The sequence below is a fragment of the Macaca mulatta genome, chromosome 5 (genome assembly GCF_049350105.2).
Source record: "Macaca mulatta isolate MMU2019108-1 chromosome 5, T2T-MMU8v2.0, whole genome shotgun sequence".
Lineage (NCBI taxonomy): Eukaryota > Metazoa > Chordata > Mammalia > Primates > Cercopithecidae > Macaca > Macaca mulatta.
Window position 1 is genome coordinate 148412668 of NC_133410.1, and position 23833 is coordinate 148436500.

At 39.8% G+C, this 23833-nt stretch overlaps 1 protein-coding gene across 7 annotated transcripts in view; it reads right to left on the reverse strand.

Moving 5' to 3' along the window:
* SETD7 (SET domain containing 7, histone lysine methyltransferase) overlaps positions 1–23833 on the reverse strand; it is a 52391-nt gene that overhangs the window by 21017 nt on the left and 7541 nt on the right. For all 7 annotated transcript variants that reach the window (XR_013417149.1, XR_013417150.1, XR_013417148.1 and 4 more), the window contains 3 exon segments: positions 21464–21593; positions 7595–7796; positions 3136–3325 (listed from right to left, as the gene is read on the reverse strand). Coding sequence is in view for 3 of the 7 variants with exons in the window: in NM_001257503.1 (NP_001244432.1) it covers positions 3136–3325; positions 7595–7796; positions 21464–21593 (522 nt within the window). In the remaining 4 variants the exon portion in view is untranslated.

Sequence of the window (23833 nt, forward strand, 5' to 3'; positions counted from 1 at the left end):
GGACTACAGGCATGCACCACCACACCCAGCTAAAGCAACCAGAAATTCTAAAAGAATAATAATTCCCTTGAGAATTCTCACTCTCAACATTTTTTTTTTTTTTTTTTAAGACAGGGTCTCACTCCTGTCGCCCAGGCTGGAGTGCAGTGCACTCGGCTCACTCCAGCCTTGACTTCCTGAGCTCAGGTGATCCTCCCACCACTGTCTTCCAAGTAGCTGAGATTACGGGCACATGCCACCATGCCCAGCTAATATATATATATATATTTTTTAGTAGAGACAGGATCTTACCATGCTGCCCAGGCTGATCTTGAACTTCTGGGCTCAAATGATCCATCCGGCTCAGCCTCCCAAAGTGCTAGGATTACAGCTGCGAGCCACCAGGCCCAGCCTACTGTTTCTTATTTATAGCAAGAAGAATGTAATAACAACAACTTTCATTACAGTGTTTTATGGTAGGTGCTAATATCCACATTTGGTAATGAGGAAACAGGTTCTGAAAAAATAAATAACTTGCCCAAGGATAATATAGTAAATGTTAGAGCTAGGTCTCAGATTAGGTGATTCTTAAATTCAGGCACCTGCCACTAAAAATGCTGCTACTTCTGAAGTTTTAAAATTGGCATCACCAATTGGGATCCTCCCTTGTTTCAAGTCTCCTCATTTCTAAATATTATAACAGTGTCTCCTTTTAGAACATAGATCAAGGGCATATATATCAGAGTTTGTAGTTCAAAGATTACTACCTCCTTTTTTTTTTAAATAAACTTTTCATTTTGGAGTAATTTCAAATACATGACATGCATCACTTAATGAAGGGGATACGTTCTGAGAAATGTGTCGTGAGGCGAGTTGGTCATTATGCAAACATCAGAGAGTGTACTCATACAAACCTAGATGGTATAGCCAACTACAAACCTAAGGTATTAATAAATGGTACAGCCTATTGCTCCTAGGCTCCAAACCTGTACAGCGTGTTACTATAGGGAATACTGTAGACAACAGTAACCTAATGGGAAGGATTTGTGTATCTAAACATATCTATATATAGAAAAGATGCAGTAAAAATATGGTATAATCTTAGCTGAGTACAGTAGTTTATGCCTGTAATCCCAGCACTATGAGAGTCTGAGGCAGGAAGATCGCTTGAGGCCAGGATTTTGAGACCAGCCTGAGCAATACAGCAATACCCTGTTTCTACAAAAAAATTAAAAATATTTAGCTGGGTGTTGTAGTGCATGCCTGTAGTCTTCGCTACTGGGGAGGCTGAGGCAGGAGAATCGCTTGAGCCCAGGAGCTCAAGGCTGCGGTGGGCTATGATAACACCAGTCCACTCCAGTCTGGGCAACAGAGTGAAATCCTGTCCCTTAAAAAATAAAATGAAAATAAAAACAAAAATATGGCATAATCTTATGGTACCACAGTTATTATGGGCCCATGACTGTATATAGAAAAGTTGCAAAGAAAGCACAGAGCATCCTCACTGTTCCTCCTAATGTTAACTTCTTACAGTGCATGGTACATTTGTCAAAATTAAGAAACCAACACAGATACATTACTATGTACTAAACTCTAGACTTTATTTAGATTTCACCAGTTTTTCCACTAACGTCCTTTTTCTCTTCCAGGATCCAATCCAGAATCCCACATTGCATTTAGACTGTCTCCATTTTTAACTTAAAAAAACAAAAAAGACATTTAAAGCAACCCAAATTGGACCTAAATATAAATGCTAAATTTTTCACTTTTGGACAAGCTTCCTTTGGAGACTCTTCTTCAGATCCCAAATAACTAAATACTATTTAAGCCTATTAATGCCTAGATTTATTGTCTTTTCTATTTTTTTCTCCCTATAACCAAACCTGGATCAGAAATACATGCATATATTATTTTCAAGGAATCAGACCAATTCAATAGCTTTCTTAAGCTGTGCCACTCAAAATGCAAAATCTTGATTTTTCTTTGTATATTTTCCAGATTTTCTTTTTTTTGAGACGGAGTCTCGCTCTGTGGCCCAGGCTGGGGTGCAGTGGCCGGATCTCAGCTCACTGCAAGCTCCGCCTCCCAGGTTTACGCCATTCTCCTGCCTCAGCCTCCTGAGTAGCTGGGACTACAGGCGCCCGCCACCTCGCCTGGCTAGTTTTTTGTATTTTTTAGTAGACACGGGGTTTCACCATGTTAGCCAGGATGGTCTCGATCTCCTGACCTCGTGATCCGCCCGTCTCCGCCTCCCAAAGTGCTGGGATTACAGGCTTGAGCCACCGCGCCCGGCCCAGATTTTCTACACTTAGTAATTTTATGCTCAGAAAAAATGTTTAGTGTGACATGTGTACTTCTAAAAGGAAAATAATACTTTTTTCAAATATGGATTCCATTGGGTTCACTCATACACGTGCTCCATGCAAGATGTCAGGCTCGAGATGCCAATATGCATTTATATTTTCCAGTCACAGCTCAGGCTCAATCAACTTTACAGTTTAGAGATCTACTTGATTTGGTTCTTTATTATCATAGTGCAGTTTTTTGGAGAGATAACCGTTTGAAATCAATTGAATTACTGCTGTCATTTCTTTATTCCCTCACTATATGAGAATTATATACCTAGGCCCTTTGTCACATGACTTTTCGGTATCTCCCACTAATGTGCATGGTGTAATTTCCCTGTCTCACCGATGTCTGGCTTGGCCATGTGACTTGCTTTGATCAGTGAAAAGTGGGTGAAAGTGCCACCATGTCAGTTCCAAGGTGAGGTTTCAAAAGGCATCACAGGTATCTGCTTATGCTCTGACACTTCTGTGATCCACTGTGGGAAAATCTTGCCCCACATTGCCATTGTCCCTTCAGATTAGGTCCCAGAATTAAGACAGAGAGCTGACTCAAACCTGACCAGAAGCCTCAAGTCTGGCCTGGCCCCCTAAGCCCAGCCTCAGCCAGCTGGAGTACAGCTGCTCGGCAGAGCTGTGGTTGCTGTTATAAGCCACTAGGGAGGTGCAGTGTCTGTTATACAATAAAACCTGACTAATACATGATTAAAGAGAACTACACAGAAAGGAAAAGAAAAGAAGCTTCTCTCAAATCAGCCCTAACAACCTGCTTTGGAATTGGAGCAACCCATCTGAAGCAGATTCAACTTACTTCCAGGCATCAGCTCAAAGTGAGGCCTCCCTTCTTCAGTGGACATAAGGGTGGCCAGTTTGCCTTCTATCATCTCTCCATCAATAAATTTCCCATACAGTGCGGTCCTCTCATCAGGGTACACATAGGCTATCTTCTCTCCAGTCATCTCCCCATCTTCATTTACTTCTCCTACAAGGCTTCCTCCATCCTGATGGGAGAAACCAAAAACCAGAACATATTATATATAGTATGTCTAGGACATGAGTTCCAAGAAATTCCTCTTCTGCACTTCCATTATTAATATCGCACCAGTAGGGATAATAACAGTTTAGGAACCTGAGCTTTTCACCTGGGTAAGAAAAACATGATGCATAGCTCCTCATCTAGCTCCATACAAATAAACTGCTAGAAAGTCATGTGCATATGGGGCATGTATGCCTGATTTAGAGAGTGGTAGACTCTGTTGCAGTTTGTAATCCGGGACAAGTTACTGATACTCTATCTTGGTTTGCTATCTAAGAAACAAATAATGTTTCTTTGATATTTGTAACATCAATTACCAACATTTAAAGGAAATGTAACTAAGTGTTATTTTTGGCCAAAATCAAATATGATGATGATCTTTAGCAAGACACTCCTACCCACTATTCATATGATCTCCCTTCTCGATGTTAAATTTTGGATTTCTAGTGTGTTAGGAAAATCTTCAGTTCAAATGTACTTAAGAATTAATTTAGTGTACATGAGTAAAGAGAGCTGTCTGCTCGTTTTCAGCGACAAACAAAAGGATGTCTGGATACTGCCTTTCTGAGACTCCTATACCATCACCTTTTCTGGAATTAGAAGGAAAAGTGAAAAAAGATCAACTAAATCCCACTCCCATCTCAATTCTTTCTTCCCACTCGATTTCCTGCTCCCTCTCACCTCCTTTCAGCAGAGGAGCCCACTGAGCTTCGTGCTTAACTCTTTCATTTATTTCATGCCTAAGGGTCATTGAGTACTTTAGGGCAGAGGCTATCATATAATTCTGTATCTTGATAAGTGGTAGGGACACAGTAGGTGATTCATAAACGCTTTTAAATTGAACTGGGTTACCAAAAAGTAATGAATAATTTAAGCTAGGATGCCAGAGATGTTTCTTTCCTTTTTTTTTTTCCCATCCAGAAGGTCCTCATGGTATAACTTTGAAAATTTAAGACCTTTGTGAGTTTGATATAACAATAGTAATGCCATGACATCTTTTAAAAGCATGGTTAATTTCTCCAACTTGAGGATCTAGGAACAGCTAGCTACTCAAAGTCAGTGATGTAGGATGACTTTTGAGTGATCCCAAATGCTGCTTTTTTTTTTTTTTTTTTGCCTTCTAGGAAAAGAGCTGTAAATTAAAAAATGAATCATGGCACTTACACAGAAAGAAAAATACTTAGAAGCATTTTTAATGGATAGAAAGTGCACTAGGGATAGTCATTGCTCTTTCTTCTCTTCAAGTTAATTCTTAATAATTGAGAATACATGGAGATGATACTTTCTGCAATGTCTGCCTTCAGGCTTTTAGTGATGATTATTGAATGGAAGGGTATAAGAGCATTTGTGCTTCTTATACTCTATGCCTAACATAAGCCACCATTACTATTTATTTAAAACAGAAGTCTGTCTTTCCAGGGTCTCACACCTTTCCCCTTAAATGTGTTTGATTTTATTTTATTTTATTTATTTATTTATTTATTTATTTTGAGACGGAGTCTCGCTCTGTCGCCCAGGCTGGAGTGCCGTGGCACAATCTTGGCTCACTGCAAGCTCCGCCTCCTGGGTTCACGCCATTCTCCTGCCTCAGCCTCCCGAGTAGCTGGGACTACAGGAGCCCGCCACCACGTCCGGCTAATTTTTTTGTATTTTTAGTAGAGACGGGGTTTCACCATGTTAGCCAGGATGGTCTCGATCTCCTGACCTCGGGATCCGCCCGCCTCGGTCTCCCAAAGTGCTGGGATTACAGGCGTGAGCCACCGCACCCGGCCCCTTAAATGTTTAAATTTCTGGTTTCAGAGGGAGTGAATTTATTTGTCCAGAATGATACAGTAGAAATTCTTCTTTCATTTCCAAAAGGAGTTATACATTTTTAATTAAACACCTCATATGAAAAACTTTTTCAAGGTACAGTTTTGAAAGAAATACACTGTTCTTAGAGTGAGCTGACAAATACGGACTGTAGAGAAAATCATCACATTTTCCTCCCCTTGTTCCTACTTTGGCCTGTTAAAAAAATTTCCTCCTCTGCTGTATCAGGTATCAGGGAGTGTGGGGGAAGAAAAGGCTGCTTTTCTCCTCTGCTCACTGGCTCCTCCTCATCGGGGGAGAAATCGTTCATTTGACTGGTGAGCAGCCAGGGTCTGACACTTACTGACACCCATTTCTCTACTGGGTGGGGGTTAAGAGGACAAAGGCTGCTTTTTTGCTCACCAATGCTCCTTCCTACGGCAGAGTCTTTGAGATTTAATAAGATAATTAAGGCTAAAGGTTAAAATGTAGCTATATATTTGGTTTTCAAAATGCAACCACACTGAGCGAGCCCAATTCATTCACCAATCTTGGCGCATCTTTGATCCCATCAGGGGACTTTAACTGACAATGTCACAAGTAAAATGACAGGTAGTAGAAGAATCTGGTAATCCAACACTTTGCCTCTTTCCTATCCTCATCTCTATGCAGAGAGTTCCACTTCTCCTGACTTCAAGATGCACTGTCACATCAGCAGTGCCCCAGCACTGGGCAGCAAGATGCATACCCTGGCTACTCACGAGGCCAGGTTTCAGTCCTCCTACACTAGGCAGCACCTCCACCACTTCTGATCTTTCTGCTTCTCTTCTCCTAAGCAGTACATGTTACAACTTTTGATCTATCACAGATCCTACCAAGAGGATATTTAAATGCTTTAGCAATTCTTAGAAAATGTTTTACAACATTATTTTCTTATGCCCTATTCCTAGATTATAACTTATTTTTTAAGAACAATAATGTGTAAGTGGATTTAGCTGGGATTACTTTTCTTAACTATGTAACTAATCATTTCTTTGTATTAGAACTTTTTAGTCATAAGGTTTCAGAGTAAAAAACGTATTTTCAGCTGGGCGTGGTGGCTCACGCCTGTAATCCTAGCACTTTGGGAGGCCGAGGCAAGGAAATCACCCGAGGTCAGGAGTTTGAGACCAGTGCCTGGCCAACATGGTGAAATCCCATCTTTACTAAAAATACAAAAAATTAGCTGGGCGTGGTGGCATGTGCCTGTAATCCCAGCTACCTGGGAGGCTGAGGCAGGAGAAATGCTTGAACCCAGGAGGTGGAGGTTGCAGTAAGCCGAGATGGCACCACTGCACTCCAGCCTGGGCAACAGAGTGAGACTCTGTCTCAAAACAAAAAAAGTATTTTGACTTAAGTTACGAACAAAATAAAATATTAAGTAAAATATTTTCTGGCCAGGTGTGGTGGCTCATGCCTATAATTTCAGCATTTCAGGAGGCCAAGGCAGGTGGATTGCTTGAGCCCAGGAGTTTGAGACTAGCCTGGGCAATATGGAGAAACCCTGTCCTTAAAAAAAAAAACAAAAATATTAGCCAGATGTGGTGGCACATGCTTGTAATCCCAGCTACTCAGGAGGCTGAGGTGGGAAGATGGCTTGAGTCTGGGAGGTGGAGGTTGTAGTGAGCCAAGATTGTGCCACTGCACTCCAGCCTGGGCAACAGAGCAAGACCCTGTCTCAATAAATAAAAAATAAAATAAAATAAAAATAGTGTTTTCTAAGGTCTATTTTCTGAAACATTTTCTGGAAATTCACTAACAACAGATGGGACATTTGAAATGCAAACAAAAATTTGAGCATTAATTTCCAACCATGGGTTCTGCCATATCTTTTTACTTTAATAGACTCCAGAAATATAATAAAATGCTATCAAATACTCAAAGGTGAGTTATTTTTAATCACCTTAATTTAAACAATATAAACCATAAAACACCCTAAAAAGTAGTTAGTGGAATTATAAAATCAAGTAACAACAGTGCAGTAAGCTCCCCCAAATTAAAAATGGCTGGACTGGTTTTTACATATGAGAAACAGGGAATAAAACTAATAGCAACAATAAAATTTTCCACCATCTCCCTCTATGTGCCAAAAGAATTAAAAGCAATGTATTTTGCCTTTATTAGTGATACCATAAAACCAATTTGTCCCAATTTGTTTTAATCATGATTAATTACTCCTTTCCAAAACAATGCTGAAAAATAATTAATAATGGATTCAAGGGCCAACAATCTAAGCCAATAGTGAGTAACAGTGAGAGGCCATGCCTCATAAACTCTTGGCGTCAGCTATGGTGACTCTCAGGTTTCACAGCTCCCAAGTTCTAACACAGAATACATTCTACTCTTCATTGTGAAGAGTCACAATATGTTACTTTCCAGCAGAGTGAACAGTCACACGGCTTACTGGGTAATATATCCAGCACACTCCATGCCGAATGTTATCTTTATACTGCCCCTTGAAGATCAGTCTCCCATCTGTGTCGTATTCCTGGGCTGGACCGTTCAGCTCTCCGTCTACATACGTGCCCTGGAGAACTCCCCCATCTTCATAAGTGTAAACTCCCTGGCCCTGCAAGGCATCATCCACATAATAACCCTCCAGGGTGCTGTGAGGAAAGGAAAAACAAAAAGGAATAGTCAGACCATGACTCGACTCTCTTAGAAGAAAGGATCATATCCAAGGAACTGCATGCCCAGTTGTGTCAGCCCTGACATGGATTCAGTGCAGCCTCCTAAATTATCATCGACTGCTAGGGAAAGATGCTTTAGGGACATGGGTAAGACTGAGAAGAAAGATGGAGATTTAATACCTAATCTCACAGTTCCTGGGAATCCTTTTACTCTGCTGGAGAAAATAGAGAAGAAAAAAGCTACTGATGGAAACTAAGAACAAGTTCACTTGAATATGTTTCCAGGCAATAGAAATTCTGATGTTACCTGTTCCACACACAAACCATTCATGTCTAATTTCCCTCAAGAGTGCTCCAGAATTCACTGGTAGTTCTCAAGGGTCTTTCAGATGGCTTGTATACAGTAATCTCTAATGATAAAACGTGGCTTAAAGTGTGTGAATGTCTACATATTTGTTTCAAGTCACTAATGTATTATTTATCAGTGATAGCCATAATTGGTAGTGATACAATACTTCCATCTCCTTGGAAGACATATGGGGATTTATTTAAGTATATCTATGTATGTATGTATATCTATGTATGTACATGTGTATGTGTGTGTGTATACATATACATACATCCATAATCATGGCCAGCAGGGGCAAGTAAGGAAGACTGCAGGCTCCACCCTGCTAATATCCTGATAGTTTGAGACCCATGGTCCTACACAAGAAGAAAGCTCACAGGGGTGCTCACGGTGACTTTACCAGTACTTCTCCATCTCTCTCCTTGTAATACACATTTGCAAGTTCAAGAACATGTTTTCATTCTTAGCCTCTGAAAGTCCCTATGAAATGAAACTAACTTTACCCAAAATTCCCTTTAAGTACTAAAATTTGGAATAAGGAAAGACCAACTCAAATTATCTTTAAAATTTTAAATGTAAGAAAATTTTGAAACAAAGACAGCTTGTTTATTTTAACAGAGGCAGGTAGCATTTATTCATTAATTCAACTAGTAAATTTTTTTTTTTTTTTTTTGAGACAGGATCTTGCTCTATCGCCCAGGCTGGAGTGCAGTGGCATGATCAAGGCTCACTGCAGCCTTGAGCTCCTGGGGCTTAAGTCATCTTCCCACCTCAGCCTCCCAAGTAGCTGGGACCACAGGTATGCGCCACCACACCTGGCTGATTTTTGTATTTTTTGTAGAGATGAAGTTTTGTCATGTTACATAGGCTGGTCTTGAACTCCTGGGCTCAAGGGATCCACCTACCTCGGCCTCCCAGCCACAACTAGTCAACATCTATAGTGTGCCTTCTCAGTAGCAAGCATTGTGTGAGGCTCTAGAGGAGATAAGGAACAAAACAAACACAATGGTATAGGAGAGACTGGCAAGACACACTGTGAACTGGAGCAGATGGGATGCAAAGAGGGCCATGAGGACTTAAGTGGCTGCACCTGACTCTGCCTGGTAAAGTCTTGACTTATTTCAATGAATAACTGAGAATGATCTATAATTATTAAATGAAAAGCACATTCTAAACAACGATAGCTTCTGGTTAAAAGGTAATTACACTATTTGTAGTCTCCCAAGGAGATAAATAGTTTTCTTTCAGTTTTATTTGTACTATCAATGACAAATAGGCTTCCTAAATTCATGAAGAGAATAAAGTACACTTTAGCATAGCTTTTGCATAAATAATCAAAATTCTAAAACAGTGAGGTTGGAAGTAATGAGATTCAACTGTCATTAGACTCCCACAATTAAAAAAAAAATCCTTGGTGAAGGGTACTAATCAAGTGACATAATGATGTAATTTATGTAGTGCAAGAAACTATTTATTCATTTATCTTCATTTTTAGGATTGCCAGTTATGATACAGGATTCCCAGCTAAGTCTGAATTTCAGATAAACAACAAATAATTTTTTAGTTTATGTATGTTCCAAATAGTGAATGGGACATAATTATACTTACATTTTTTTGTTGAGCAAATTCCAGTTTAACTGGGTGTCCTGGATTTAGCTAGATTTTTATTTGCTCATCCTGGCAACCCTATTGACTTTGGATTCTCAGCAGTATTCAAAATGTTCCTGTGTGAGTTTGGGTAGAATTACTTCCTGACAGACTAGTCTGCCAATATTTCTCAGGGTTATGATCAAATCTACAAGACATAAGTCTTGCAAATCAGACAAAAAATAATATGGCCTTGCAGACATTTCCCCCAACTGTATTCAGTGGCTTGTCCTAACCTCCCTTACCCGTGGAGCCCATCTTCATGTATCTATCAGAGTAAGAAGAACAAACTGCTATTTCCCTCTTAGCCCAACTGACTCAAGGTACACAAATGCAAATTCTTAAGGCATTGGAAAGCAAATCTTACTGCATTATTGTTTCAGCCATCTGCCTGAGGCCACAGCTTAGCTTGCTTGGCAACTTTTAATAGTAACTTGGATGAAATCTGATGACAAAAGGGGGCATATTAAACACATAAACTGGGTTCTTCAGGGTAAAAAAAAGTGATGTCTTTAAAATCCTCTGTCGTTGAAGAAATAAAATATACGTTTCTTAGACTGGCATTCAAGGCACTACCTTTCTCTCTAACTGCTCTTTCCAGAGGAGGCTGGCAAACTATGGTCTGCTGACTGTTTTTGTAAATAAAGTTTACTGGAACAAAGCCATGCATATTCCTTTCTACATCGTCTATGGCTGCTTTCATACTACAAGAGCAGTGTTGAATTGCTGCAGCAGAGACTGTATGTGGCCTACAGAGCCTCGATTTTACTCTCACCACATACAGAAAAAGTTTGCTTATCCCTGCTCTAAAAAGCTCTGCTCATATTGAAAGTTTACTCACTGACCTTTATATAGCTTAGCTTCCACACTATATTTTTCCTTGCTTTCCATAAAACATATGTGAGGAAACGTTTAAAATCCTTAAGGACAGCCAGGGGGAAAAAAAAGTTATGACTTTTTTTTCTTTTCTTTTTTCTTCACTGAAAACAAAAATAATTGTGGGCTAATAATGACTATTCTGAAATTTCTGGCATTTTTCTATCAAAAAAGAAAGAAGCCACTGGGTGCAGTGGCTCACGCCTGTAATTCCAGCACTTTGGGAAGCCAAGGCAGGTGGATTGCTTGAGGCCAGGAGTTTAAGACTAGCCTGGCCAACATGGTAAAACCCCAGTTCTACTAAAAATACAAAAATTAGCCAGGGGTGGTAGCACATGCTTGTAATCCCAGCTACTCAGAAGGGTGAGGCACAAGAATCATTTGAACCCAAGAGGGAGAGGTTGCAGTGAGCGGAGATCGTGCCACTGCACTCCAGCCTGGGTGACAGCGAGAATCTGTCTCAAAAAAAAAAAAAAAAGACCGGGCATGGTGGTTCATGCCTGTAATCCTGGCCCTTTGGAGGCTGAGGCAGGAGGATCACCTGAGGTCAGGAGTTTAAAACTAGCCTGGCCAACATGGTGAAACCCCCTCTCTACTAAAAATACAAAAATTAGCTGGGCATGGTGGCAGGCACCTGTAATCCCAGCTACTCCAAAGGCTGAGGCACGAGAATTGCTTGAGCCCAGGAGGCAGAGGTTGCAGTGAACCGAGATTTTGCCACTGCATTCTAACCTGGGCAACAGAGGGAGACTTCATCTCAAAAAAAAAAAAGAAAAAAAAGAAAGAAAGAAAAGAAAAAGAAAAAAGAAAGAAGCCATGGGAAAATGACATTATTTTGTATCCATTAAAATGTTAATATCTGGTCATATTTGAAAAGTAGGTACATAGAAATAGTCTTCTAATGTTTCTTGGTGAAACTGGATTGAGAGCTGGGTTTCAGAGCAAGTCTGCTGGTTACTGTCTTAAACAGAGCCTACTCATCATCCGCAGGGAGCCTCATTTTCCTACAAAGTAAATCTATCCTGATCTTGGCAGCCCCGCCGTGCACATTACTCATCGGAGCCTAGGCATGTACTATTACAGAACACTCCACGTCTTTATTGATGTTAAATTTACGTGTCCTATTTCTCTAACTAGATTGTAAGCCCTTTATGGGAACAAATTAGGAAATATGCATCCACGTATCCCTCTCCTAACATATAAACTTCATATTGATAATTCCTAAGCAAAAGAATAGAAATGGAAAGCAGGATCATTTTGCATTGAGAAGAGAAGATTGAGAAGGAACATGAGAGTGTTATTCAAGTGCAGGGAGCATTCTTTATATGAATTCGATATGCCTATAGGCTGTACGTGAGCAAAGTTTCTTAAACTTCCTATGCTTCATTTCTTCATTTGTAAATTAGACTACTCAGAGCATTGTTATAAGGGTTAAATGGGTTAATACATATCAAATGCTTAGAATATGGTCTGGCACATAGTGATTGCTTAAATAAAGAACAGCTATTATTATTAAACATGCATATTCATGTGTATCATGGCAAGCTTCCTACTAAAAAACTGGGTTTAAAAAGCATCATCAAAGAAACAGTTATGAAACACTGAAATAGATAAAGAAATTTATAAAACTGCATTAAATCTATTTTTAAAGAATAAGCAAGAAAAATTCCTATCTGCAATAATTTATGAGTGATCCAATTGACTGGAAAAAAATAAGTGCCTCTAAAAAAAAGCAGTATGTGTTCACTGTAAAACAAACACATAAAAAGCAACTCAAGCAGTACTAAGATGCAGAAAGTAGAAATTCTCAGTCCTCTTCCCCAATTTCACATATAATATTTAAGACTTTTTTCATTTCTTTTTTTAAGATGAAGTCTCGCTCTGTTGCCTAGGCTGGAATACAGTGGTACGATCTCGGCTCACTGCAATCTCTGCCTCCTGGGTTCAAGCAATTCTCTTGCCTCAGCCTCCTGAGTAGCTGGGATCACAGGTGTGTGCCACCACACCTGGTTAATTTTTGCATTTTTAGTAGAGATGGGTTTTCACCGTGTTGACTAACCTGGTCTTGAACTCCTGACCTCAAGTGATCCACCCGACTTAGCCTCCCAAAGTGCTGGGATTACAGGCGTGAGCCACCACACCCGGCCACTCTCCTCATTTCTATACCATGCATTTTCCTACCTTTTGTTTTTGTTATTTTAATAAAAATGGGATCATACTATACAGAATGTTCTTAACGTGCTTAACTTGTATTTAAAGTTCCTTTCAACATCTTGGCAGATTCTTTAGTATGTTAAGAAATTACAAAAATGGTCTTACAATTGTATGATTTTTCTGGTACCATCATCTGAATCAAACAACTGGAAAATGTTGAGACAATTAAAACAAATTTTAATTAAATTTCTTTTTCTGCACATAGACTAATTTTGCCTGTTTTATCCAACCTCTTGTACTTAGCAGTTAAATTTCGAGAAATCAGTTGAATTAAGAAATCTGACTTACAAATAAATGGAGAAATTCTATAGTTGTTTTCCTAGACTTACATATCTGTATTTCCTAGACTTACATATCTGTATTTTATTCAGATATTGCTGTATTTTCATTAAAAATTCCTGTTAGTATTTGAATATAGAAAACTGTTCTTGGAGATTTAACAGTGTTGGCTTTTCTTCATGGTTCTGGGGTCTAGAAGGTTTTGGACTTTCCACCTCCTGGGGCCTAAATTCTGTTCCCTTCCTTCCACTGTGTTTCCTTCCTTTTGTCAGACCTAGCAATACAATAACCGAGAGGAAATTTAAAAAATGAATCATCACTCCTTAAACTCCCAGCTCTAACCAAATTGAATTGTGACCCTTAGAATGAAAACATTATTTTAGGAATTAGTTTATATAACAATATATATGATCTTTTGAAACACTGCAAACTAAGCGAAGAGCAGCAACAGGAGATCCAACCCATCTGCTAGAACTATTTCCAGTCAGAAACTTCAACTTCTTCCAACGTGTTACAGCAAGTTTGATGGAGAACTCTAATGCTTCCATATAATATAATGTACTGGCTATCTTTGAAGGTTTTCTTTTTTTTTTTTAATCTTTTAAGAGAAGATCTACGAGTCTACTATAGATCTAATTATTATAAAGCCTCAAAATAACAGTAAAATATTTGAAGAGTAATGAAATTTAGTTTTGCTTTCTAAAAACAAACCTAAAGAAAACTTTCTGCTACGGACTAAATGTTTGTGTCTCCCCAAATTCCTGTGTTGAACTCCTAACACCCAATATAATGGTATTAAGAGGCAGGGCCTTTGGGAGGTGATTTGGTCCCAAGGGAAGAGCCCTCTTGAATGGGATTAATGCCCTTATAAAAAGACATCAGAAAGCTTGTTTTCTCTCCCTTTACTCTCCGCCATGTGAGGATATCGAGAAGATGGACATCTGAAAACTAGGAAGTGGGCCCTCGACAGATACAAAGTGTAGGTGCCCTGATTTTGGCCTTGGGAAGTACAGAACTGTGAAAGTCCAGCCTCCAGAACTGTGAGAAATAAATTTCTGTTGTCTAAGCCACCCAGTCTATGGAATTTGTTATAGCAGCCCAAACTGACTAAGACACTCTCCTAATAATTATTAATAATAATAGTAACAACAGCAATGATAAAATAATAATCCATCCTTTCCCCTGAGCACCTTCTAAGTGTCCTACACTTTAAGGGTCTTTACAGGTTTTCTCATTCAATCACAACAATCCTGAAAAGCAGCTATAATTATCTACATTTTGCAAATTAAGAAAACAGAAGTTCAGGGGGGCCAAATAGCTAGAACAGAATTCTTCGGAATTGATTCCTCAGGAAAACTTTCTGTCAATCTTCCAAGCTCCTCCCAAGTTGTTAAGGCCCCCACAAGAACATAACTGAATTCACTCCAGGACTCTTTGTAACATTTCACAACTATGGCTGATGAGTAACTTCAAGGAAAATTAAAGAATGGAAGAAAGGCAGTCAGGCCCACAGCTATTTGCCTGCTTCAAGTTGGAAGATGGTAGCAGATATAGTGAAAGAGAGGGTTGGCTCTAGAACTGAATTCGCCTTGGTGTCAGTCTCAGCTCCAATCATTTTTAACTAGGTCACCTGGGGCAAGTTATTTAGCCACTCTGCGCCTTAGTTTCTTCGTATGTCAAATGGGATTATAAAACCCGCCTCCTAGATTGTTATCAAGACCATGTGTCCAGTGTTGAAGAAATGGTAGTTATTCAATGTTATCCATTTCATTTGCACTCTTGTTGTTATTCAATGTTATCCATTTCATTTGCACTCTCTTCTTGCATGTCACAAAATTTTTTTTCCTCAATCAGAACTGTTTGTTGGAATACAGATGAATATATTCGCTGGGGCTGGTTCCAACAAAAGCTAGAGGATGGTCAGGAACACAAAAGAAACTTTTGCCTCGTGTGGGAGGTTGGAATGCATGACTTCAGAAGTCCGATCCAACTCTAATTTCTCTGAATTGTGATCAAGCACTTTCTGAAAACTAAACACAAGAAATCCTGCATAGACTTGACACCTGGAGAATGCCATCCTTTCTCAGTGGCTCATGAGATGGGTGACCTTGCTTAGGTTATTTGGCCAGTGATAAATTACAAGGAGCCCTCTTGGCAAATGTAGCCAAACAACATCAGAAAAGGACTTGGGCACAGGAGAAAGAAGCCATGGAGTAGTAAATCCTTTTAACATCTAATTGGCATGTGAAGGAGAGGCATCAACAACATAAACAAATAAAGCTGAATGAATTACCTAATCTCCACTTCATAATTAGGCTAAAAACCACAGGACCCTAGTATTCCGCAGCCCCCGCAAAGCCAGTCTGAAGAAATATCTCTTTCTTGTTACCATTCTAGGATTGGGAAAAGTCTTGCCTTTAGGTTCATAAATCATGGTCAAAATAAGAACAATTAGGAAAGATACATGAAAATAAACATCCAGAGTCGAAGATTAGTATAAAAATTAGAGATGTGTGTATCAAAATATTTTGAACACTACACGTTTTCATCACATCCCATGGTACTCCAGCAAATCCACCAGTGCCAGACAGACTCCAGATCCACACCAACAAAGCCTCAAGATTCCTGTCACCACGCTGCATAAATTCCTTTATCTCAGGACCAGAGTGGATGTAAAGAAGTCCCAGTTACTGAATCTCAGGATAATTTTCTTCTTTCCTTTTAACAGAGGAGGTGGGAATGGACACAATAGCTGCTTAAAAAACAATTTTAAAAACAAGGCTATGTTCTCATTCATTCCTTATTTGTAGGGCAAACCATTGGTAAAGCATGAGTATTCTGATTTTAGGTTTCTGACTTAATAAGCTGGTTGTAGTAACTTAGCTTTTCTGTTCCACATTTTGTCATATAACAAAGAGAAGAGTAAGTATTATGATCTCAAAACTAGCAAACATTCTGAATCTGAGACAGTTGTGAACAGGTAAACAATGTACATTTTGGCTATTTAAACTGATTTAGAAATAAATAGCTATTTCTTCTGTATGTTGAAGAGGTATCTGCACTTTCATGTTTATTGCACTGTTCACAACAGCCAAGATATGAAATCAACCCAAGTTTCCATTAATGGATGAATGGATAAAGAAAATGTGGTATACACGTACACAATGGTATACTATTCAGCATAAAAACAAAACAAAATCCTGTCGTTTGTGACAATGTGAATGATCCTAGAGGACATCATGTAAAGTGAAATAAGCCAAGCACAAAAGGACAAATACTGCATGATCTCACTTGTATGTGGGGAATCTGAAAAAGCTGATCTTACAGAAGTAGAGAATAGAACAGTGGTTAACAGAGGCTGGGGAAAAGAAGGCAGGAGGGAAGGACGGGGAGAGGTTGGTCAACAGGTACAAAGTTACAGTTAGATAGCAGGAATAAATTCTGGTGTTCTATTACATAATAGGGTGACTACGGTCAATAATAATATATTGTATACTTCAAAATAGCTAGAAGAGGGGATTTTGAATGTTCTCACCACAAAGAAATGATGAATCTTTGAGGTGATAGATATGCTAATTGCCCTGATTGATCATTACACAATGTATTTATGTATCAAAACATCACACTTTACCCCAGAAAAATGGACAATTACATGTCAATTAAAATAAAACTTTAAAAATAGCTATTTCTATATTTTACCTTGAATATATTTAGTTAAGAAGCGCAAATTCTCTGCCAATAGTAATTACTTCTATGGCATAGGTTGGGGTTAAAAAAAGAGGGGGAGCACTTTCACTTTTTACATTTCTGAATTTGAAGTTTGTTTGTTTTGTTTTGTTTTGTTTTGTTTTGTTTTTGAGACGGAGTCTCGCTCTGTTGCCCAGGCTAGAGTGTAGTGGCCGGATCTCAGCTCACTGCAAGCTCCACCTCCCGGGTTCGGGCCATTCTCCTGTCTCAGCCTCCTGTAGCTGGGACTACAGGCGCCCGCCACCTCGCCCAGCTAGTTTTTTTTTTTTTGTATTTTTTAGTAGAGACGGGGTTTCACCGTGTTAGCCAGGATGGTCTCGATCTCCTGACCTAGTGATCCGCCCGTCTCGGCCTCCCAAAGTGCTGGGATTATTATTCCACTAAGCATTTGTTATGTTTGCAATTTAAAAACAAAATAAAATATTCTGCTTCTATTTACAAATTTGGTTTTAAAATTTCACAGGGCCATTTTGCCTGGTTATCTGGATATCTGAAATTCTTATTCAGATTTATCTCATTCGATGTCAAGGGAAACACTGATTCTAGAATTTTCTGGATATGTTTATATTTGTTTGGATACTTCTCATAAATCATATACTGGGGTTCAGTTTTCATATAAGATTAGAATACTTAGGCCAAGTCTTCTGTTACTACACTGTGATTTTCCTTGTCTCTTTCCAAACATAGGTTCCCACAATTGCAGACAAACTCTTTGATGGGACATAAACCAGCATAACAGGTTTCAACAACTTTCTTCAATACAAAGCTTTTGTCTCCTCGCTTATTTCAAAACCTAATACCAGCCTCTTTTAAGGAATTTTTCCAGACCAAAGGTTGATGACTGACAATAAAGGCAAAGCATTCCCACTTAATTTTACCCAACACATCAGGCCCTAAAAGCCGGGGGTGGGAACAGGGAGAAAAACTAATAGACAAATATAATAATAACTACTTCATGTAGAAACAACTGACTTATCCATAATCAAATCCCACATCTGCCTTAGAAAACCCTGGTAGATTGTTGGCCTTTTTTTCAGTTGTAAGACTCTCTTACTAATTTTTACAGCAAATCCTTTTAGCAGATGTCTGGTAACGTGATCAGTATTTGGGTTTAAGAAGATGACGACAACCTTTTGAGATCCTGTCACCACATTGTTACATCATGTGTAATAAAACCAATAATACTGACATTTTCCCCTTAAGGTATTAACTCTCATCTACCTGAAGATAACCAAGATAATCTCTTGAGGTCCTCACTAACACTATTTTTCCTTGATTCTATTTAACCAACATCTTCACAGGTGTTTGAGTAGTAGATATAAAAATTAGTGAATTGGGCAGGCGCGGTGGCTCACGCCCGTAATCCCAGCACTTTGGGAGGCTGAGGCGGGTGGATCACGAGGTGAGGAGATCGAGATCGAGACCATCCTGGCTAACAAGGTAAAACCATCTCTACCAAAAAAAATACAAAAAAAAAAAGAAAAAAAATTAGCTGGGCATGGTGGCGGGCACCTGTAGTCCCAGCTACTCAGGAGGCTGAGGCAGGAGAATGGCGAGAACCCAGGAGGCGGAGCTCGCAGTGAGCCGAGATCGCACCACTGTACTCCAGCCTGGGCAAGACAGCGAGACTCTGTCTCAAAAAAAAAAAAAAAAAAATTAGTGAACTGGTTAGGCTGGGCGCAATGGCTCAGGCCTGTGACCCCAGCACTTGAGAGGCTGACGCGGGTGGATCACTTGAGCTCAGGAATTTGAGACTAGCTGGGCAACATGGCAAAACCCCATCTCTATAAAAAATACAAAACAAATTAGCCTGGCGTGGTGGCACGCACCTGCAGTCACAGCTACTCAGGAAGCTGAGGTGGGAGGATCACCTGAGTCCAGGGAGGTTGAGGCTGCAGTGAGCCATGATCATGGCACTGCACTCCAGCCTGGGTAACGGAGTGAGAACTGATCTCAAAAAAAAAAAAAAATAGTGAATTAGTGCCTCAAAAGGAAAAAAAAAATCATTTAATGTATTTCTAGCCTATAGATAGTAACTGGGCTAGTGCTGCAACTTGGCCTGGTGCTTCAGCTTGTTCATATCATGACACACTTGCAAATTAATGCATTTGTCTGACACACTAGGTTAAGCGGATGAAGCTGTTTGGGGCTAGAATTTACTAGCCGGACATGAGAAGACAGGTGCTCAGGAAGTCTCAGGCCCCACTTGGCTATCTTACCCTAGGGCTGAGGGGCTCAGCATCTTGAAGCTAACAAGTAGCTCATTCTCGGCACACTGGTTCAGAAGTTTAGTCTAGCCCACCAGTACTCTGAGTATTTGCCCCATAAAGCAAGCAGGTAACCAACACCAAATTCAGACAAATCTGCTGGACTGTTTTCCCAAAGAGTCAATCAGTTACTGGCGATCATCATCAAACTATCAGATTTAAAGTGTGTGTGTGTGTGTGTATGTTTGCATGGCGGTGGGGGGTGTTCTGGGTGAATTCTACCCTCTCTTTCAGCTCCCACTCTCACTTAGGAAGGACTTCTCTTTAGCATCAAATTAAGAGAAAGTGCTATGAAGCATAAAAGATGTAATAGACACAGATTCTGCCCTCAAGGAAACCTCTGTCCTTGGAGATGAAAGAGACATTTACATAAATATGTACTTGTTGAATGAATAAAAAAATTTGCAGAATCAGGTTAAAAGTGACACTTTTCAGAAAAAAGAGGTATAAAAAATTGCAGTGGAAATGGGGCAGGAAAAGTTTCCCTCTGGATAGGTTAAAGAAGTCACAGGAGAGAAAAGCACTGATACCAACTTTTTTTTTTGGAAACAGGGTCTTGCTCTGTCACCCAGGCTGGAGTGCTCAACAAATCTTCCTGCCTCAGCCTCCCCAGCAGCTGGGACCACAGGTCCCAGGGTCTCTACACCTGGTGGCAGAGACAGGGTCTCACTATGTTGTCCTGGTCAGTTCTCAAATTCCTGGGCTAAAACAATCCTCCTACCTCAGCCTCCCAAAGTGCTGGGATTAGAGACGTGAGCCAACATGCCCAGGCCCATACCAACATATTGAAAGGAGCCTCTATGGCACTCAAGTATCCACCCAAAAGAAAGGAAGTAAAATATCTGACCATTTAAAATTTACAGTTTGTAAGCAAAACCCTGCTTTACAAAAAGGTGGGGTTGGGGGCAATGGGAAAATGAAGGTTGGAATTATAATTAAAATGCAATTTTACAAAAGTTATGTAGAGGGGTTTTTTGCTTTTTTTACCCCTCATTGCATCAGATCATCGAAAGCCTAAGTAATGTTACCCCCTTTAAAACAACCCACTTCGCCTACAGAAAAGCGATTCTGGATCACTTACCCGTTCCTGCCATCACCCTTCAGTTGTCAGCTTAGACATTTTCTTTCCCAAAGGAAGCTTTGGCCTATTACCAATGTCAGGAGTTTAGTAAGTGGTGTGGTATCCCACAGAATCCTATAACCTGCTTTGGTGAAGTCTGTTTCCATTTTACCCAATCAACGGGTCTGAAAATAGCTGGCCCTTTTGCGGCTCTGAATTCCACTAAATGCTTGAGAAATTCACATGGTCACTCTCTGCTCCTGAAGCTGACAGGGCCTAAAAGTCATTGTTGGGAAGCTGGGCCAGGGCAACCCCATCTCTTCTTGAAAGAAAAATGTCCTATAGTCATTCCTATCTGTCACCAGCGAGTAAGGAGCCTCTGCCTCTCAGCGTCCTCAGACAGGGGATGAGAGTAAAATAAAAGAAATCCTGCTCTGAAAAATACTTTAACTAGAGGTACACTGTGGAAAATCATAGTTCTGACAATAGTATTAAATTATCACACAAAAAGATCAATTATCCCAAAGACAGGCATTTAGAAAACCGAAGTCTAGAAAGTTGCCCTCCTGTGTGTACCTGTTTATGTCTTATTACTGGGACTGCAATGATGTGGCTTTGAAGAACTTTGCCAAGCATTTTTTCATCAATCTCATGAGGAGAGGCAACAAGCTGAGAAACCGATGAAGCAGAAGAACCAACAAGGTGGCAGAATCTTCCTTCAGGGTACTAAGATGCCAGACTGTGACATCTGGCAGAGTGTGCTGAACGCAATGGAGTGTGTGTGACCCTTGGAAAAAAGCAAGAATCTGACTCTACTGGAACTGTGCAAACTGGCCACTGACAAAAACGATCCCCACTTGTGTGACTTCAGGGAGATGCGCTGCTGGAATGATGAAGTGAAATCCATCAAAGAATTGGGTGACCATGTAACCTACTTATGCAAGATGGGGGCCCCTGAATCTGGTATCTTCTGGCCAAGCACAGTCTGGGAGACAGTGATGACAAGAGCTAAGCCTTAGGTTGGCTTCCCCATAACCACAGGGTGACGTCCCCAGTCACCAAAGCAGTGCCTACAGGTAGGGGTTAATTTTACCCATTGTATAAATTGTAGAAAAACTTCCACTTGAATTCTTTCATTTGTATTATTCCTTAACATAAAATAATTCAGTACCCCCAAAGAACAAAATAAAACTGTGAGTGCTACCTGCCATCAAAGAAGAAGAACTTCCCCCGTCCGTTCTTTTCTCCATGAACAAAGTTCCCCTCAAATCTGTCTGTGGAGGAGTAGGTGACTGTGCAGAACCCGTGTGGTAATCCGTCGTCATCCAGGTGTCCTGGAGAAAGGGAACCACAAGGCAAACTTTAACATCGTCAGTGCTCCTCCCATCTGACGTCTAAGCATTCACATGCTGCAAGACAAGTCCCCTGCCCAACTCTCCTCCAGCTGCCAAAGGGTCCCCTCCCTGGCACGAAAGGACAGTCAGCGTGCAAAGGTTTCTCACCTCATCGGCACCAGCAGTACCAAACTGATTGTTACGTACACTTTGTGAACTGATAGGTCCAGAACAGACTTAGACACATTCCAGAATATGAATTTTAAATAAGCTTGCTTTTTACCTGGAACTGAGAGTCATTATCAGTAATATCCTCTGCAGGGCATGTCACAATTTACCAAGTACTCTCCAGAGAGTCCTCATATTTGGAATTGATACCTCCAATCTCTCATGCTTAACTGAAGTGTGGTTGAGATTCCACTGTTTTATAGTCAATTGCCACATACGCAGTCATTGGAATAAATTATCTAATTCTAGAACATTAAGTATGCAATATGATTTTATATATCATTCTATAATATGGTGTGGAGGACTGCTAGCCAGTCTGAAAATCTCACTGTTATTGTTATATTCACACGAAGGACACAGTCATATCTTTAAAACTGCCCTAAGAGTTATACAGCTCATTGTACAAACACAGAAACCTGGAGTCCTTCTCACCTTAAACTTGAGCTTAACCTTAAACCTACTGCTTTACTTTACAAAATCTTCAGCTTTGAATGTTTAGTAATAACCTTATCATATACCTTCCACCATTGTGTGTCAGAGGGCTTGTATTTTAAATGGAGCCAGAGTATACACATGGTCATTTAAGCAATGATTGTGATTATCAGCAGAAGTTATTACATGGACCTTTAAGTCACTGGTTCTTCCTAGGTCAAAGATTGGTATAGTTTAATATTGACATTTACAGTCAATGTTTACACTTTTTATTACTATCTACATGTTTTACAAAACCCAGGAATCACCTTATTGGTGTCTTCCCAATCATTCTGGTGAGCTGATTTTGCAGAGGTGGGTGAAAATGAAGGCAGTAGTTATTCTACTGGCTTTTTCTTGGGGTAACAACCTGGGCCATGGAGAGAAAAGGCATGAAAACATTAAACACTGTGTCTAATGCAGGGACATTAAACATTGAAATGTAGCTTCCAGATGGCTCACAGACATAAAAGGAAACACAAACCATACTACCACAATGAAATATTTAGTCTCCTAAAATAATTTATTCTAACATGATAAAGCAATATTAGCCCTTGGAAAAGATGGTAAGTACACACTCTCATAAAGAATAAATATGCGGCCGGCTGTGGTGGCTCACGCCTATAATCCCAGCACTTTGGGAGGCTGAGGCAGGTGGATTACCTGAGGTCCGGAGTTTGAGACCAGCCTGGCCAACACAGTGAAACCCCATCTCTACTAAAAATACAAAAAATCAGCCAGGCATGGTGGCAGTCGTCTGTAATCCCAGCTACTCAGGAGGCTGAGGCAGGATAATCGCTTGAACCCAGGAAGCAGAGGTTGCAGTGAGCCAAGATTGTGCCACTGCACTCCAGCCTCGGCAACAAGAGCGAAACTCCATCTCAACAACAACAACAAAAAGAATAAATATGCTTTTTATTTGTATTATTAATTACATAAACAAAATAGCTGCAAACAAATACAGTGTTTTATTGCTACATCTGACTCTGTATATAATGGGTTACCAAGAACATCTTACAATAAGACACATCTACTTAAACAAATCATAATCAGTATGGATCCCTTCCTTTTAACACAAAAGAGGAAAGGACCAGGAAATTAATGGTCAGAATGGAACTAGGCCATAATTGCTTTCCTCTCGCTCAAAAACGAACTGTACATGACATAAATTCAATGACATTTGAGTCATATGAAATCACTTGGACAATTATTTTCTAAATATCTGATGCCATTTCTCTCATTGAAATAAAGTAAATTTACTTTTCTCTTTTCATTAAAAAAAGCCACTCAGTGTATTGCTAAGAGCTTTTTTTTAGTGAAATGTTGTTGCAATCAAGTTAAATTTAGGCATATAAATTCAGTGTCCTACTTTTGATTTAGGTATTAATATCCAAATAATCAGTTTAGCCTCATACTAGAGCATTTATTAACTTGTTGAAAATGCTTTCATCATAGAAAACAGTTCACATATTTCAGAGTTTTAAAAGCTTATGTTTGATAAAATTTGTCATTCCACTTTAGATTGAGAGAATTACCATAAA